An 18891-nucleotide genomic window follows, 5' to 3' on the forward strand; every position below is an offset into this window, starting at 1 on the left:
CCAATACAATATAAGATTTTTACAAATATTATGTACTCTTGTTTTCAACTAGGTTTTTCCGACGTGGTTTTCCTTAGTGAAGTTTCTAATGAGGCTTGAATATATTCAAATATTTTATCCATATACCTTGTACTTGTTTAGGTATTTTCCCACAGGGTTTTCCTAACAAGTTTGCAAGTTTCTTTTTCTAAATGAGGCAAGATCATGGTCAAATAATGTCCAAGGAGAGTGTTAAATATATTATGTAATGGATAGTGATTAATAACTACATTATGTCTTCCGTTACATTTGTATATTATATATATGTGTTGTGGTTATATGGATGAGATAGAGGAATATAATGAATAAAAATTCTCATTACCTATTGCCTACTTTTCTTTCTCTTTTCTCTCTTTACATATTTACATTGCTGTTATTGGATTCGTTGCACCGGGATAAACGCTAAGAGCCAAATGGATTATAACACACGAGGCTTTATTAGTTTTATGATAATATAATAGTTACAATATAAAACTTTACATAATAAAGATAATATTAATTTTAATAAATAATATTATTGAAACCAAAATGAATATATATATATATATATATATATATATATATATATATATCGAGAGTGATCAAAGGCATTTATATGGTAAGATGACTCCAGTGGTAGTTCCTTGAATGTTTTTGCAGGTGGATTGTGCCTTCTGATTGTTCAAATAATACTTCAACTTTATATCTTGCAACTTTATCCCTCTGCATTTTTGGCTGGGGCTACAATCAAATGTCATTGCAACTTTTGTCTTAGATGTTCCTTGTATGTTCTTATATGTCACTCCACTGATTTTTATTCCAGATGTCTGTCAATTCCACCACGAAATCAAATTTATAAACATAACATAGGGTCTCAAGCTTATGTCATTGATCGATATAAGGTATAAGAAATTTACCTGTTTAGGACAACCAATGTTATTTGGACAGTAGTTCTGGTCGATGATTATGGGGTTTTTCACATGCTTCATAACAATGTTGCGATAGTTGATGTTCTTGACAAACCCAGTACTTGGTCGTGCCCATGATTTTATCCTGATTCCATTTTGGGATCCGACGAAGAGAGAGTTTATCAGTGTTACGTTTTGCACACCGACTTCTACTGCAAACCGACCCAAACTTCCGATACTGCAATAATTATACCATATATATAACACTAGTTAATTACAGATTATTGCTTCAGTTGCACATTTAATTCTAATATTTTAAAATTATCGTCACATATATATATATATATATATATATATATATATATATATATATATATATATATATATATATATATATATATATATATATATATATATAGTATTATGAGTTAATACCCAAAATTGTCCTCGACTATAGTGGTTTTTCTCAATTTTGTCCTAAATGACTTTGGTGTCATAAAATAGTCCCAGACTTTTGTGTCATTGCTCAATATTGTCCTCCGTTAGTTAATCCGTCAAAAGGGTGTTAAATATAGGGATAATATGGTCATTTAAGGTGTTCTCTTGGTCTCCTTCCTTTACTCCACGGCAGCCGGCATTACATGGTGATTGTGTTTCGCAGCACAGCGACTTGCTTGGAAATTGGAATGGCTGGAGAACCTAAGAGCCACTCTCACTCTCCTCCCGGTCGGCGGCGGCGTCGGCTGTGATTATTTTTCCCAGTCGTCGTCATCTCCGAATGAGTGTAGGCCGATGGTGCAAATTCTAATCAGATGGTGTAGCACACTAGAGAGGAAAGAGATGCAGCTGTGCGGCAAACACAACTGCAGCAAGAACTGGATATGCTGAAGAGACGAAGAAATAGGAAAAACGACATAGGTTTCTCCCTAAAATTTGCGCCCACTGCAGAATAACTTCTTCACTCCCTTCTTCCCCAAAATACAGTTCTTCTGCCCCTCCTCCTTTCATTTTAAGCAGTAATTTTCTCACTTTGATCAAGTGACAAATACGATTCTATTCATTCGTTGTAAATTTAATTTGGATTCTCCTTGATATATTTTTGTCCGAAGGTTTTGAACTTTTGATGTCTTAGATGTTTCTTGTAATTTTTGGTCAATCAAGGATTTTCCTTTCTGTTGAGTTAGCAGCCCGCAACAAAAATAAAAATAAAAATGAAAGTCCTGAGAATAGTAAACTCCGACGACCCATAACCAAAGTCCCTGGTTTCGTCATCGTCATCGACAACGACAACAACAACGTAAGAATGAACAACAATGAGGCTCTCTGTAGAGGGAGGGGACAAGAGAAGACTTAAATATAAAATGACTATATTATCCCTATACTTAACACTCTTTTAATGAATTAACAAACGGAGGACAATATTGAGCGATAACATAAAAGTCTGGGACTATTTTATGACACCAAAGTCGTTTAGGACAAAATTGAGAAAAACCACTATAATTGAGGACAATTTTGGGTATTAACTCTATATATATAACACATACATAGTATTATTATAATATATATTATTACCTGATACCATGTCCAGGGCCACATACTAATCGATCCATGAACATGTTTGTTGTACCTGGACCGATTGATACGCAGTCGTCGCCAGTCTTCAAACTACTAGAGGTGATGGTGATCCCGGTGGAGTGCTGGACGTGGATGCCGTCGGTGTTGGGACTCTTATCTGGGGCTATTATCCTCACGTTGCGAATTACAACGTTTTTGCAGTGGTTGATTACTAGGTGCATTGTCTGACTGTTCAAGGATTGTAAACCATTCACCTCCAGGCCATTTACCCTTTTGAATGTCATCGACTGATCCATCATCCAAACCACAAATTAAATAATATCACAAACAATAATTTTACATACATACACATATATATATATAACTTTGTTCAGGTGCAGTCGCACCAATAGTTATGTAAATATGCACCAATACTGTTAGTAAACAGTAAACACACAACAAAAAATTGTACAAATACACCAAACAACGCATAATTGGGTAGACATCACAAAAAATACACCATTAGGTATGCATAAACGAACCACATAGTGTTCGGAAATGCACAATTAGGTATGGGGAGGTATGGTGCATTTTTTGGATGTGTTTTGCGTTTTGTGGTGTATTTGTGCATTTCGTTGTTATGCATTTCCCTAACACTATTGGTGCTTTTTTTAAGCGGCCGCACCGACTATAGGTTAAGGCGCGGCCACATTTGTGCTAACGGTGTAGTTATATAATTCTATAAGGATTTGTGGGTTAGAGTTAACGGTGAATTAACAGTGAAGATAATATTTAATGCAAAAGTTAACGAATAATTATATAATTAAGGATAAATTAGAAAATCTCAAGGAAAAATTAAAATATGAACCATCTGAATCATTCATTTAATTTAATAATTTGACGGTCATTTTTTTTTACCAATAATAGGCCTAACTTTCTTTGTCTCTTTTATATATATATATATATATATATATATATATATATATATATATATATATATATATATATATATATATATATATATATATATATATATATATATATATATAGAAGTCTACCCAAATGCAGCCATGCGGCCGCTTGAAATATGCACCAATAGTGTTAACAAAAGACACCAATAATGTTAGGAAAATGCACAACACTGAAATGTAAAAATACACAAAAAAAAAAATGCACTCTACACCCAAAAAATGCACCATATAACTCTCGGACGGTGCTTTTATTCATACCTAATAGTACGTTTTTGATGATGCGTACCTAATTTTTGCATTTTTTTGTTATGCATTTCCTATCATTGATGATGTTTTTTTTTTATATAACTAGCCAAAGGCGCGGACTCTATATTATTTAATTACGGAGTAGTAACGTAGGAAGATAATTAATGTACGTAGTTGGATGAGTTGGTACCCTTGCTCCGACGACGGGGCAATTCTTGCGGGAATTCCGGCAAGCCCAGAAGCCAGCTCCCTTGGCGTCAATCTTGCCGCCGATGACCGAAATCCTGTCGACTTTACTAAACAAGATCCAGTAGCCGGAGTTTCCCAAGGCCCAATAATCGGTAGGAGCAACGAGCGTGCCGTCGATTCGCACCGTGATTCTGTTCTTGCATGGCCCGTTGAACACCACTGCCTTAAGCAAGTAATTGCCCTTGGGCACGTAAACTGTTGCCGGCCGGAGTGACCTGCATGCCGACGCCCAAGCGCGCAGAAACGCCTGAGTCGACTCGGTTTTTCCGTCGGGTTTTGCCCCAAAGTTTACCACGTTGTATGATACCGATGATGTTGGTGGATGTGACGCTGCATATCCTATGTTACATAACAACAATGCAATAACAGAAGCCAATAATACCATAAATCTCACCATCTTATCTTTTTTTTTCTTTCTTTCTTTGTTCCTTAAAATATTTTTTTCTTCAACGAACTTTGTAAAATATATTTGAATTGGTGTTACAACTATGAATATAACGGCATGCATGCAGTTACGTTGTGGAATTATAGATACATACATGCATAGGTAACTGTCAATGTGTACGGGGGGAGCATTCTTCTTGATTGGAATGCAAGACAACGACCGATTGAAATTACATTACAAGTAGCCAGCCTTGATATTACACCGCCGCTTACTTCAACTTCGAACATGGTTATGATTAAATGAAAAGAAAAATGAATTTTCCTTCTTAAGTTTATTATTGGATACGATGTTGTAATGTCATGTCAACTTATGTTTATTAATTATTAATGCATTATATTGCTCCATTGTATGTACTCTATCTTAAACTAATTTTAAAATGCTATTTCCTCCCTAAATTTCCCTTATTAAGATGGTAATTATTGTACATATTGACAGGCAGAGTGGAGGGAGCTTCCCTCCTCCTCTCCCCCCACCCCACCCCATATATAACCCTTATATATATAGTACATCTAATAATAATAATAATAATAATAATAATAATAATAATAATAATAATAATAATAATAATAATAATAATAATAATAATTTAATATAATATATTATGTTAAATTTAATATTAATATGTTATAATAATTATTATTATTAATAAAAAATTAAATTTAATATAATATATTATTTTTTATGCGGAAGCCACATCAACTCGTCAAATCAGCTTGAAAAAATTCAATCATCAAGTAGTTGACCTTTAACTTGAAGGCAACCTCCAAATAGTGCTAATTGCACTTTTTTATAAGTTTGAGGTTATAATTGTAGTTTTTTGAAGTTGAAGGGCCTAATTGCACCAACCAGTATAGTTTGAGGGCTTATTTGACCCTTATTCCAAAAATTTAAAAAAAAAAAAACAAAAAAAAAAAACAACAACAACAACTGTCAAGGGAAAAAAAAATCTACGCGCCCCGCGCCACGACTAAGCGCTTGTTGTGTGCTACACACGAACAACAGCTTCCTTTTCATATTTGGTGGGGCCCACTACTGTACTGATGAAAAATCATGTGCTTGCAAAAGAACTCAAAACTCTCTCTCCTCCACTTCAGCAAAAACTTCCTCAAAAACCACACCTAAATATCTAATAGTTTTTTTTTTTTTTTTTGTGAATTTTTAGGTGAAGTGGAGGGAAGAGAATATATGAGAGAGAACATTGGATATGTTGCAATAATAAAGGTTTTTTGTGGGGCCAAATAAACGAGGTCTGGTGGTAAGCATTTCGTGACCAGCCGCGTTCATCGGGCATGTAAATAGTAAATGACACTATTTTCTTTAGAGCATTCCCAAAAGGAGCTTTTGGATCAAGTTTTGAGGAGAAAAGTGTGAGGTGGAGGAGAGAGAGAGTATGTGGGTGCTTCACGTGGGATTTTGCAGGTTTGGAGGGCTCATTGTTTGAAGAGAGAGTTGTGCCTCACGCATGTGAGGCACAACTCTCACGCCCAGGCAGGTGCGTGGACTGCACGTGCCTGGGCACGTAAATCCATTTAGGTTTTTTTTTTTCAGTTTCTGAATTTCTTTTTCATTTTCATTTTCCCTCTTCTCCTATTTTCTCTTTCCTAATCACACATACAAAAACTTCATCAAAAGCTACACCAAAATTCTCACTATTAAGGATGCCCTTAAACTTTTTGTTTTCAGTTATTTTCCCTTGTCTTATTTTCATTTCCCTCCCCCTTTCCCCATTACTATTGAGGTTGCTCTGAATTGGTCATACTTTTGTACTCCACAACCTTATAAACACAAATAATTTCATATAATTAAAATTCAATAATTACAAATTGCCTCATATTACAAATAATATACACAAGGCTTTATTAGTTTCATGATAATATAATAGTTAAAGTATAAAACTTTACATATAAAGATAATATTAATTTTAATAAATAATATTCTTGAAACCCAAATGAATATATATATATATATATATATATATATATATATATATATATATATATATATATATATATATACACTATATCGAGGGTGATCAGAGACAGTTATATGGTAAGATGACTCCAGTGGTAGTTCCCTGAATGTTTTTGCAGATGGATTGTGCCTTCTGGTTGTTCAAATAATACCTCAACTTTATATCTTGCAACTTTATCCCTTTGCATTTTTGGCTGGGGCTACAGTCAAATGTCATTGCAACTTTTGTCTTAGATGTTCCTTGTATGTTCTTATATGTCACTCCACTGATCTTTATTCCAGATGTCTGTCAATTTCAACCCAGAATCAAATTTATAAACATAATATAGGGTCTCAAGCTTATGTCACTAATCGGGTATAAGGTACAAGAAATTACCTGTTTAGGACAACCAATGTTGTCTGGACAGTAGTTCTGGTCAATGATTATGGGGTTGTTCACATACCTCATAACAATGTTGCGATAATTGATGTTGTTGACAAACCCAGTACTTGGTCGTGCCCATGATTTTATCCTGATTCCATTTTGGGATCCGACGAAGAGAGAATTTATTAGTGTTACGTTTTGCACACCGTCTTCTACCGCATCCTGACCCAGACTTCCGATACTGCAATAATAATTATACCATATATGTGGATTAATAATATCTGATGATCTGCCGCTAAATAATATTGTAAGACTAGTTATCAACTATTGCGTCAATTACACATTTAATTCTAATATTATAAAACTATCATGACATATATATGTAACACATACATATTATTATTATTATTATAATATTACCTGATACCATGTCCAGGGCCACATAGTAATCGATCCATGAACATGTTTTTTGTACCTGGACCGATTGATACGCAGTCATCGCCAGTCTTCAAAATACTAGAGGTGATGGTGATTCCGGTGGATTCCTGGACGTGGATGCCGTCGGTGTTGGGACTCTCATCTGGGGCTATCATCCTCACGTTGCGAATCACAACGTTTTTGCAGTCGTTGATTACTAGGTGCATTGTTTGACTGTTCAAAGATTGTAAACCATTCACCTCCAGCCCATTTGCCCCTTTGAATGTCATCGACTGATCCATCATCCAAATCACAAATCACAAATTAAATAATATTCCAACAAACATTTTTTATATATATATATATATATATATATATATATATATATATATATATATATATATATATATATATATATATATTAAATGTTGTTAATGTACGTATGTAGTTGGATGAGTTGGTACCCTTGCTCCGACGGGGCAGCTCTTCCCGGACTTCCGGCAAGCCCAGAAGCCAGCTCCCTTGGCGTCAATCTTGCCGCCGACGACGGAAATCCGGTCGACTTTACTAAACAAGATCCAGTAGCCGGAGTTTCCCAAGGCCCGATAATCGGTGGGAGCAACGAGAGTGCCGTCAATTCGCACCGTGATTCTGTTCTTGCATGGCCCGTTGAACACCACTGCCTTAAGCAAGTAACGGCCCTTGGGCACGTAAACTGTGGCCGGCCGGAGCGACCTGCATGCCGCTGCCCATGCGCCCAGGAACGACTGAGTCGACTCGGTTTTTCCGTCGGGTTTTGCCCCAAAGTTTACCACGTTGTGTGATACCGATGATGTTGGTGGCTGTGATGCTGCATTTCCTATGTTACATAACAACAATGCGATAACACTAGCCAATAATACCATAAATCTCACCATCTTTTTTTGTTCCATAATTAACTAACTTTGTAAAATATATTTGTAGAATGTTACAACTTGAAATATAATGTCCCGCAGTTGTAGAATTATATTTATACATACATAGATAATAACTGTGAATGTGTACGGAGGGAGCATTCTTCTTGATTGGAATGCAAGACAACGACCGATTGAAAGACGGATTACATTACAAGTAGCCAGCGTTATCTTCATCTTGCACCGCCGCTTACTTCAACTTCAAACATGTTTATGATTTATGAAATCAAAAGAAAAATGGATTTTGTAATGTCATGTCAACTTATGTTTATTAATTCTTAATGCATTATATTGCTCCATTGTTCTCTATCTTAATTAAACTAATTTTAAAAAGCTATTTCTGTTGAGAATGCTTAATTCTCAGAGAATACATGAGGTAGGATCTCTCATGTTAGAGCAAGTGGAGAGAAAAAGGATTATTCGTGTTGTATTATTGAAAGCAAGAGAACGAGAGTTTATATACAATGAAGAGAAGGAAGGTGGCAATTATAACTACCTGAAGAAAGGAAAGGACTAAAATAGCCCTTGACTATTAGACTTTGAGAAACTGAAGTTACTGCCTGCTGCTTGATGTCTTGTGCTGATGATCCAAGCTCAATAAAAAATTGATGACTTCTTCCTTTACTTCAACACCCCCCGTAAGGTGGAGCATGAAGATCCAGAAGGCCCAGCTTAGCATGAAACACATCAAACAAAGGCTTGGAAAGAGCTTTAGTGAAGCCATCTGCTGTCTGACTGTGACATGGAATTGCTAACAGTTTAATCACACCTTCTTGCACTTTCTGCCTCACCACATGGCAGTTTATATCAATGTGTTTGGTGCGTTCATGGAAAATATGATTCTCACCTATAGCAATGGCAGAGTTATTGTCACAAAATAGAGCAACAGGACTGTGAACTTCCACATTCAAATCTGCCAACAAATAAAGGAGCCACTGTATTTCACAAGTTGTTGATGCCAATGCCCTATATTCTGCCTCAGAAGATGATCTAGAAACAGTGGCTTGTTTCTTAGTTTTCCATGAAATTAGGGAGTTCCCAAGGTAGATACAGTAACCTGTGATGGATTTTCTGCTTTCAATACAAGTAGCCCAGTCTGAATCTGAAAACCCCTGCAGTTTAATGTAAGGATTGGAGGAGTAAAAGAGACCTTTTCCAGGTGATGACTTGAGGTATCTTAGAACCCTGTGAGCTGTAGTTAGGTGGATATCCCTTGGCTTGTCCACATATTGACTCAATTGTTGGACAGCAAAAGTGATATCAGACCTGGTATTGGTTAAATATAGCAGTTTCCCAACCAATCTTCTGAACACTTCTGGTTGTTTGATGGGACTGCCTTCCAAATTGTTTAACTTCTGCCCTGTAGGAAATGGAGTCTTGGCAGGCTTAGCTTGTAAGAAACCATTTTCCTCCAGTATTTCTAGAGTGTACTTTCTTTGACAGATATTGAGACCATTTAAAGTTCTGAAAGCCTCAATACCTAAGAAGTAGTTTAGATGGCCAAGATCTTTGATTTTAAAAGACTTTTCCAGCATTTCCTTTAATTCATCAATCTGAGTGGGATTAGGACCTGCAACCAATATGTCATCCACATATACAAGTAAAACAATGAATGAGACACCTGCCTGCTTAGTGAAAAGAGATGGATCTGCTGATGACTGCTAAAAACCATAAGCTTGTAAGGCCTTTGTTAACTTGGCATTCCATTGTCTGCTTGCCTGCTTTAATCCATATAAAGATCTCATCAATCTGCAAACCTGATTAGGCTTGTCAGTGTGAAAACCAGGGGGGAACCATATAAACTTCTTCATCTAAGTCTCCATGTAAGAAAGCATTGTTTATATCAAGCTGCTGTATACCCCAACCTTTTGCAACAGCCACTGCCAAAAAGGTTTTGATAGTTGTCATCCTAGCAACAGGAGAGAATGTCTCAATGTAGTCCACCCCTAATTGTTGAGTGTATCCTTTGGCAACCAATCTTGCTTTATACCTTTCCACACTGCCATCTGCCTTGTGTTTACTTTGTAAACCCACCTACAACCAATGGGTAATTTTCCTGCTGGTAGGTCTGTCAGAGTCCAAGTCTTGTTATGAACCAATGCCTCTATTTCAGTTTGCATAGCAGTCCTCCATTCCTCATGTTGGACAGCCTCTTTGTAGGATTGTGGCTCATGTATAGAGAGGATAAAAGAGGCACAAATTCTGTGGTTGGGAGATAAGTGGTCACATGAAATAAACTTTCTTATGGCATGTGGTGAAGTTCTGACAATGTCACTTGTCATGGCAGATTGACACAAATAATCATGTAGCAAAAGGGGTATGTTTCTTGATCTAGTTGATCTTCTAGGTTGTGGTTGCTCTTCATATTCATCATGCAACTGAGGCTGATTTTCATGTTGGATAGGTGAATTATCACCAGAATGTGGCTGTTGATCATTAATATATGGTGAATGGTTCTCTGAATCTTCTTCAGTCATTTGCTGGTGGTTGACTGGCTGTCCACCAAAATGAACACAATCTTGTGACCCTTCATCAACATGTCTCCTTGTTGTCTCTATTGGAATAACTTCTGTGTCAGCAGTAATTGGAATAAGTGGCAGTGTAGATTAAAAATCTCTGAGGTGGTTCCATATTCAGTCCCTGAGTATCCATCCTTGAATGGAAAAACTTCTTCATAAAATTTGACATCCCTTGAGACAAAACAACTTTGTTAACAAGATCATACAATATGTATCCCTTCACAGCAGCAGGGAAACCTAAGAATATACATTTCCTAGCTCTTTGTTGCATCTTGTTTCTGCCTTGTGAGATAGTTGAGGCAAAGCACAGGCAACCAAAAGATTTGAATTGACCATAATCCACATCCCTCCCAAGAAGCATTCTAAAAGGAGTTGAACCATTTAGGACCTCAGTTGGCAGCCTGTTAATTAGATAGGATGAATGTAGGACACAATGACCCCAGAAAGTATCTGATAATCCAGATTGAAACTTGAGGGCCCTAGCAATGTTCATAATGTGCTGATGCTTTCTTTCTGCTATACCATTCTGTTGGGGTGTATAAACACAAGATTTTTGATGCACAATCCCTTTCTCATTGAAGTAAGTACTCATCATGAATTCATTCCCATTATCTGTTCTCACTGCTTTAATCTTGACTGAGAACTGAGTATAAACATGATTGTAGAAGTTATGAAATATGCCTTTCACTTCTGATTTGTGATTCATGAGATGTAACCATGTGAACCTACTGAAATCATCCACAATAATGAGAAATTAATGTTCTCCTTTCAAGGAAGCCACAGAAAATGGGCCCCAAACATCCATATGTATTAGATCAAAAACCTTTGCAGATCTAGTAACACTAAGGGGAAAACTATTTTTCTTGTGCTTGGCAAAGTGGCATATATCACACACAAAGTGAAGAGGCTTATGAGGAAAAACAAGCTTTATTTCTTTCAACATTTTCATCTTATTCACAGGGTAATGACATAGTCTATTGTGCCACAACTGAACAGAAAGGCTATTACAAAGAATATCAGAAGTATTGTTGGTGTTCCTTTTCTTGACAGGAGGCTTAGCAATCAGATATAACCCCTCCTCTTCCTTAGCAAAACCATCCACTATTCCAAGGTGCCCCTGAATAGTACAAGAGTCAGTTCTCATGACTATCTCACAATCTAATTGTCTAGTCAGTTTACTTGCAGATATAATGTTGAAAGTGAAAGATGGAATGCATAGCACATTCTGCAATACTATCCCCATGTCTAATATGATATGTCCTATATGGGTAACACTGACTGTGTCACCATTAGGTAACTTAACAGAAATCCCATGAACATCATGATAAGATTCAAAATATTCCAAAGAGCAGGTAATGTGATATGTGGCACCTGAATCTAAAATCCAAACACTAGATGAATTTAGAACAGCATTGGCAATGGAGTTAGGAATGAACCTGCCTTCATTATGGTTTTCCACAGGACTTCTGAAATCAGATCTCATTCCATTGCTTGTGACTGTCACAGCTGCATTGGTTTGAGATTGGTTCCCTTGGTTCTGACCTTGTAACAAGGACAATAGTTTCTGGAATTGTTCAGCAGACAAACCTATATCACTAACTTGACTGACAGAGGGATTAAACTGGTGTGCCTCTTGAGTCTGTTTGTTTTTTGTCTTATAACCTGCAACCCAACCAGGGGGAAAACCATGCTTCTTGTAACATTTTTCATCTGTGTGTCCTATCTTTCCACAGAAAATACAATTAGGTACATTCTTCCTGAGTTGCCATTAAACTTCTTCTTATTGTTTGAAGTTCCAGCAGCCACAACTGGTTGTTCATCTGTATTGGGGATCACAACATTCTGAATAGCAATTGCTTGAGTAAGATCAATGGATTTCAAATTAATAGAGCTCTTAAGTTTCCTTTCCATCTTCAAGGCCATATCAACAAATCCGAACTTATTTTTGACTTCAAGCGCAATCTTCATCGACCTACTCCATGAAGCATAATTGATCTCAGTCAGTGGTGGTGAGACAAGAGCTAGATTCGGATTTTCTGTAAAATGCAGGTACATAGGATCGTCAAACTCATCTGAGCGCTGCATCGCACTTTGATTCATTGGATTCTGATTTGAAGCAGCTCCTGCTTGTTGTCCAGTTGAAGTTCCTTCACCGTTTTGGCTTTCCGTCATCATGACTGCGGCATAGCTCTGGCGAAGCTCTGATACCATGTTGAGAATGCTTAATTCTCAGAGAATACATGAGGTAGGATCTCTCATGTTAGAGCAAGTGGAGAGAAAAAGGATTATTCGTGTTGTATTATTAAAAGAAAGAGAACGAGAGTTTATATACAATGAAGAGAAGGAAGGTGGCAGTTATAACTGCCTGAAGAAAGGAAAGGACTAAAATAGCCCTTGACTATTAGACTTTGAGAAACTGAAGCTACTGCCTGCTGCTTGATGTCTTGTGCTGATGATCCAAGCTCAATAAAAAATTGAGGACTTCTTCCTTTACTTCAACAATTTCCCCCCTAAATTTGCAGTCGCTATATTATTCTTCCTTTCTCCCAACAGAGCATTTGGGAAGATGTAAATTCGCTATATTATTCTTCCTTTATCCCAACAGAGCATCCGGTGCTCACTTTGAGATGTTGCTCCCACACTGCTGCTGGTGAGACTCGACCCCTGGTCATTCTTCCAAAGTTTCACCTCTATGACCAGTTGGGTTACCCATGCGGGCGAAGATATGTCATTTGCAATACATGCAAAGGTGTGTAGAATATACCAAGGCTGAAAAGTGGTTAGAACCTTACGACATAACATGAAATGTCAAGTTCAATATCTTATCATTAAAACATGACATTGACTTGCATTCGTTACTAACTATAACTTTTAATATATTTGTAAGTTATTGAGCTTGACTTCGCTACTAACTATAGCTTTTAGTAAATTTTATATATCCCTCATATATTTAGGATTGCAAAGTACAATTAGGGTGTGTTTGGTTCATGGGTTTACACACTAGGAATAAATCAAAATCATAGTTAGTATTTGGTGGACAACTTTTTAAAACGCAACTATGAGATTTGATAGATTACCCTTCAATTATTAATTAAAAATCACATTCGCTCATTTAAAAAGGTATCATTCCATCTTATTGGTAATATGATGTTTAAGTTTGGATTAATGCTTTTACATTTTTGTTTTGATTTTTTTTTGTTCATATTGGTGCTCTAGATTTCATTATATTAGGATTCATTGCACTGAATTTTTTTTTTTTTTTGTATTATTAAAACATTTATTCCCATTATACGATCATACATAACCAAGCATCAATATTATTGGTAATTATTCCAATTCTACCCTACTACCAAACATTCAAAATACTTTCCCAAAATCATACCATTACCAAGTATTTGATTCTCATTCCGATTCCGATTCTTATGTGCGAACCAAACAAACCCTTATTTATTATTTACGTATTTGGTATCATATATATTTAGATATTTTTAGATATTGATAGATTAAAAAAATAAAGAACTACATAATATTATAAACTTTACTTAGCTAGAAATTTGTTGGTACAAATTAAAGAACTTAACTTGTACGTTTGGATATTATCTGTGGCACATGGAATGGAATTACTGGCCAGCGCAACCCTTACCGGCACCACGGTAGCCGATATCATAGCTTCCTTGCGCTCCAAAAAAGAGCTTTACTAAATGTTAAGTCAATTGATTCATTGCCTTTTGTTTATATATTTTATGGTAATGCGACTTCTATTATCAAAGTTTCAATTAATATACATTGAAATATTATATTTCATTTAAGAGGATCTCATTTCTTTGGTCACGGATAGTGCACTAAAAATGAAGTTACAATTCACCCAACAAAAAATAAAAAATTGTATTAAAATATAATTAACTAATTAAAACAAACTTGTAGTATATATAATATAATAAAAATGAACATGTATGTCAGTAGTCTACGTAAACCTACAATTATACTTCATTCTTAATTATCTCTATATTATTTTATTTTATTTTTATTTTTTAATTTCATAATTTTTCCCATGCATCAATATTATTAAATTAATTTGTTCAATTAATTATGTAGCACGTTAACAAGTTCCGTGCATTAGCATATGCTCACATCGTACCATGCAAACATCCTCGATCAATCAAACATTGCATTAGAAGATGCTTAGATTAAATGAAGTTAGCCGTGCAGATGTCGCAATGCCGTGCAAACTCACACGCAAATTATTCTGTCGACCTAAGTTCAAATCACAATTTACATACTAAATATTCACAATTTACTTTTTTAAAAAATTCACAATTTGTATACTATGAACGTACAATGTTAACATATATGTAATTGATTACATTGTTTTGTACTCACAAGTTCATTTCAAATATTGTAGTCACACAATATTAACATATTAGGATTTGATAATCATATGTGTTTTGACTTGGAAATAATTTATATTCTAAAAATACATAATTTATACTTCATTTAGGACCAGGGTCCACCTTGCAAGGTTGCAAGGTGGACCACGGTCCATGGTATAAAAACTCAAACTCACACGTGTAGGCCTTAGATTGAGTAGTTATGCGGTGCATCCGTATGCACCATGCATGGTGCATACGGATGCAAAAACGACATCGTTTTATTAAAAACGCGCGTCTCTCCTTAAAAAAAAAATTCAGGTTCGATTCCCAGCAACAACATTATATTGTTCATTCATTCTGGAATTTTAGTTCATAGATTATGGAATTTTAGTTCATTGATTTTGGAATTATAGTTCATCGATTCTGGAATTGTAGTTCATCGATTCTGAAATTTTAGTTCGTAGATTTTGAAATTTTAGTTCATTCATTCTGAAATTTTTAGTTAATAGATTAGATTCTAGAATTTTAGTTCATCGATTCTGAAATTTTAGTTCATATGTTGTTGCTGGGAATCGATCCTGAATTTTTTTTTAAAGGGGAGACACGCATTTTTAATAAAACGACATCATTTTTGCATCCGTATGCACCATGCACAGCATAATTTGCCGCTTAGATTAGACTTGTTGGGATATAATAAGTATATGGCCCAATTAATAACCACAAGCCTACTAAATATGCAATGGACCATGAAAATTAAGCTTTCCATTTTAGAATTCTTTTTTTTTTTTTGAAAATCCCATTTTAGAATTCATTTTACAATTGTTATACCATGCATCCGGTCCACCTTACATTGTAGATCAATCTTGATTCAAAATGACATTCAAATTATATGTGTGTAATAACATAAATTGTACTTTAAGTTAATAAATTATGTGTCTACTACAATTAACATATTATATATATATATATATATATATATATATATATATATATATATATATATATATATATATATATATATATATTCAACATATTATATACTTGCAGTAGTTAACATATTATGTGCTTGTATTAATAAATTATGTGTTGCGGTTAACATATTATGTGCCTTCAATTTATTTATAAGTACATAATATGTTAACGGCAAACACATAATCTAAATGCCATTTTATAGTAGGGTGCTTTGTGGACCCTGGTTCATAGTATAATTTGCCTCATTTTATTCGCCTTTCTTTTCCTTACTTAAAGCTTTGAATGTACATATCTATAAATGGGTCTAAATTGACAAATGATAACGTGCATCCCGAGCCCCACCTTCAAACGTGGATTTTGATACATGTTCATTTTTAGTATGTTCATTATATTCAGATATAGATACATTTAGTTTTAGTGTATTGCAAGTCAAAATGATATATTAAAAATGAACTTGTAGCCTACTAGAGGTCTCGTGTATGAGTCTTGCAAATTCAAATATCAAAAACCCATGAGGGTGCTAGTTGACTACCGAAGACCTGTGGTTAGACTCAAAAAAAAAAAAAAAAAAAAAAAAAAAAAAAAAAAAAAAACTGCATAAGGGGCTCGTCCTATAAGCATTGGTCTAAATTAGTCATTTCATTGAGAATTGCCAATATGTTTATGATCCCCTATTTGATGACATGCTCTACTCTTTAGATTGACACCATGATCCGATGTGTGTTAGCATTGTGTAGGTTAAAATTGTGAACATTCAAAAAGTAAATTGTGAACATTTAATATATAAATTGTATATTTTAATCCAGATTCACCTTGTAATGTATGAATTCGGTCCATGGCATAACTGTTGTTGTACGTATATGCCCATGGGATTATTTTAATTGCCGTATTCAAGATTATACGGACTAATTAAATATATGAATTGAACGACACACATCTTATAAAAAGAATTAAAAATGAAGTATCTGTTGAGATTCTTGAATTGGATTAGACTTGGATATCATAACCCTAATGGATTTTATGTAAAAATTAAATATTTATGCTCATTTGTGTGTGTGTGTGTGTATATATATATATATATATATATATATATATATATATATATATATATATATATATATGTGTTGGTTTTATGACTTTTGGGCAGTCAACGGCAGGCCAACACTACCGTTAGAATAACGAGAATATAGGAAAAATATATGGAGAAATTATAGGAACTTTGTATTGGAGAGTATTGTTGGTGAATCGTTGAAAGTTGTTCCTCCCACTCCTCTATGTAAGGGGTCTATTTATACATATTTTGGGCCTAGAGCCTTACAAGGAATAAGAGTTCTAGACTGCCTCATATTGAGAGTCTGTGTTACATTGGAAATAATAAGATCTAATTCTACTATACTAGGAATAATGAGTTCAATTCTAATTATATTGGGAGTAATAGGCCCAATCCTTATAAAACTATTGAGTTGCTCCGCATCGTATATCATTCTTAGGCTTTCTTGATCCAGTCGCTTACTTGGGCCGGTCCATGTGGCCCAGGCCTAGTATGCTATCCATCATCCACACCCCCACTTTCTTAAGATTTCGAGAAGTTGATGTCTTAAGGAAGTATCTCGAGATATTCACTGATCAACTAATAATAATAATAATAATAATAATAATAATAATAATAATAATAATAATAATAATAATAATAATAATAATAATAATAATAATACCTGATACTGCTAATTCTACGTAAGCAATAATTAAGTAAACCCGAGAGCAATTAAAGCAAGTAAATATCTTTATTGATCGCGGTAAAGGCCCTAAGTACAATCTACTTGGTTGCTCTGAGTGCCGACTGACTGCGGTCGGAATTCTCTAATAACAACCTGTCGATCGTCCAAAAGTCCCCTACACTATAGCTACTGTGGGTATTTATAGCCGCTACGCCGGAGACACAAATCCGGTCGTTCGGCATGCTCTCCACGTAGCCACCACGTGTCATCCTCCCGGGTGCCCTATCTGTCGTCGTAAAGAGCCGCCACGTGTCCTTTGTCAGCTCTCTCGCCAAAGGGCTACCGCTCGGTGGTCGACACTATCGCTCGGGCAACTCCCGGTCGGACCCCGACCGGGTTCTTCACATGAAGCCCGACCTGTTACCTGCAAAAACAAGAAGACAGAAACAGAGGGACACCACTCGGGTAAAGCTATGTCGGTCGGGATATTCCCTACTAAAAGCCCCCCAGCCCGGGCCTTTTTGGCCGTCCGGAAAAAACGGGACGGGATGAAGAAGCCCAACCGTCGGCTACCCAACCGACCGGCCAGCTGTCATTCCTCTTCTTGCCACGTGTCGGCGACTGCCGGCATCTACGACTGCAACGGTCACCTCGGAATCAGTGCGGGTCACATCACGCAAGTGGATTGGTTTCCCGCCCAAATGCTCTCCTATAAATAGGCCCTTGAGGCCTTCATTTGAACTTTTCTCAATCTTCTGATCCAATCGGCACCCTCAGAGAGTCCCGAGCGAGCTATTCAGCAGACCAACCGAGCAACTCATCTACAAACTTCAGCCAAGTTTCTTCGATCGGTACCGTCTCTACTCTTTTAACTCTTGCTTTGTTTTTAGCTTTGCGTAGGAGTAGGGTAGAACTAACTCCGATCTAACTTCCCGAACCCTGTACTAACCCCCGACCGACCTTTAGGTAGAAAAACATGTCGGATTCGGATAGCCAGAACGTTTCGGTCGCAGATTACGACAACACGATCGAGCAGAGCAGCGAGGAGGTGGACATCATGTCTTACTCTCCAGAGGTCGAGCAGCGACCACAACACATACCCGACCGAGCCCCCGAGCCAGAAGGGTCATCGAGCTCGTCGGGGACATCGGGGTCGAGCTCCAGCGGGTCGGGGACCGATGAGACGTCCACGAGCGGACGAAATTCCCCGGATGAT

The 18891-nt window shown here is 36.1% G+C and overlaps 2 protein-coding genes across 2 annotated transcripts; both read right to left on the reverse strand.

The window, feature by feature from the left end:
* Nucleotides 1-620: 620 nt before the first annotated feature.
* On the reverse strand, nt 621-4343 carry LOC109189651 (polygalacturonase-like). The gene is made up of 4 exons (XM_019340265.1): nt 3888-4343; nt 2499-2788; nt 936-1164; nt 621-845 (listed from the first exon to the last, which is right to left on the reverse strand). The coding sequence occupies exons 1-4, from the start codon at nt 4341-4343 to the stop codon at nt 621-623; spliced, it is 1200 nt and encodes a 399-aa protein (XP_019195810.1).
* Nucleotides 4344-6423: 2080 nt separating this feature from the next.
* Nucleotides 6424-8060, reverse strand: LOC109189652 (polygalacturonase-like). Its single transcript, XM_019340266.1, has 4 exons — nt 7608-8060; nt 7147-7436; nt 6739-6967; nt 6424-6648 (listed from the first exon to the last, which is right to left on the reverse strand). Exons 1-4 carry the CDS (start codon nt 8058-8060, stop codon nt 6424-6426), a joined length of 1197 nt encoding a protein of 398 aa, XP_019195811.1.
* Between the last annotated feature and the right edge of the window lie 10831 nt (nt 8061-18891).

This window comes from Ipomoea nil, unplaced genomic scaffold, assembly GCF_001879475.1.
Source record: "Ipomoea nil cultivar Tokyo-kokei standard unplaced genomic scaffold, Asagao_1.1 scaffold1562, whole genome shotgun sequence".
Taxonomy (NCBI): Eukaryota; Viridiplantae; Streptophyta; class Magnoliopsida; order Solanales; family Convolvulaceae; genus Ipomoea; species Ipomoea nil.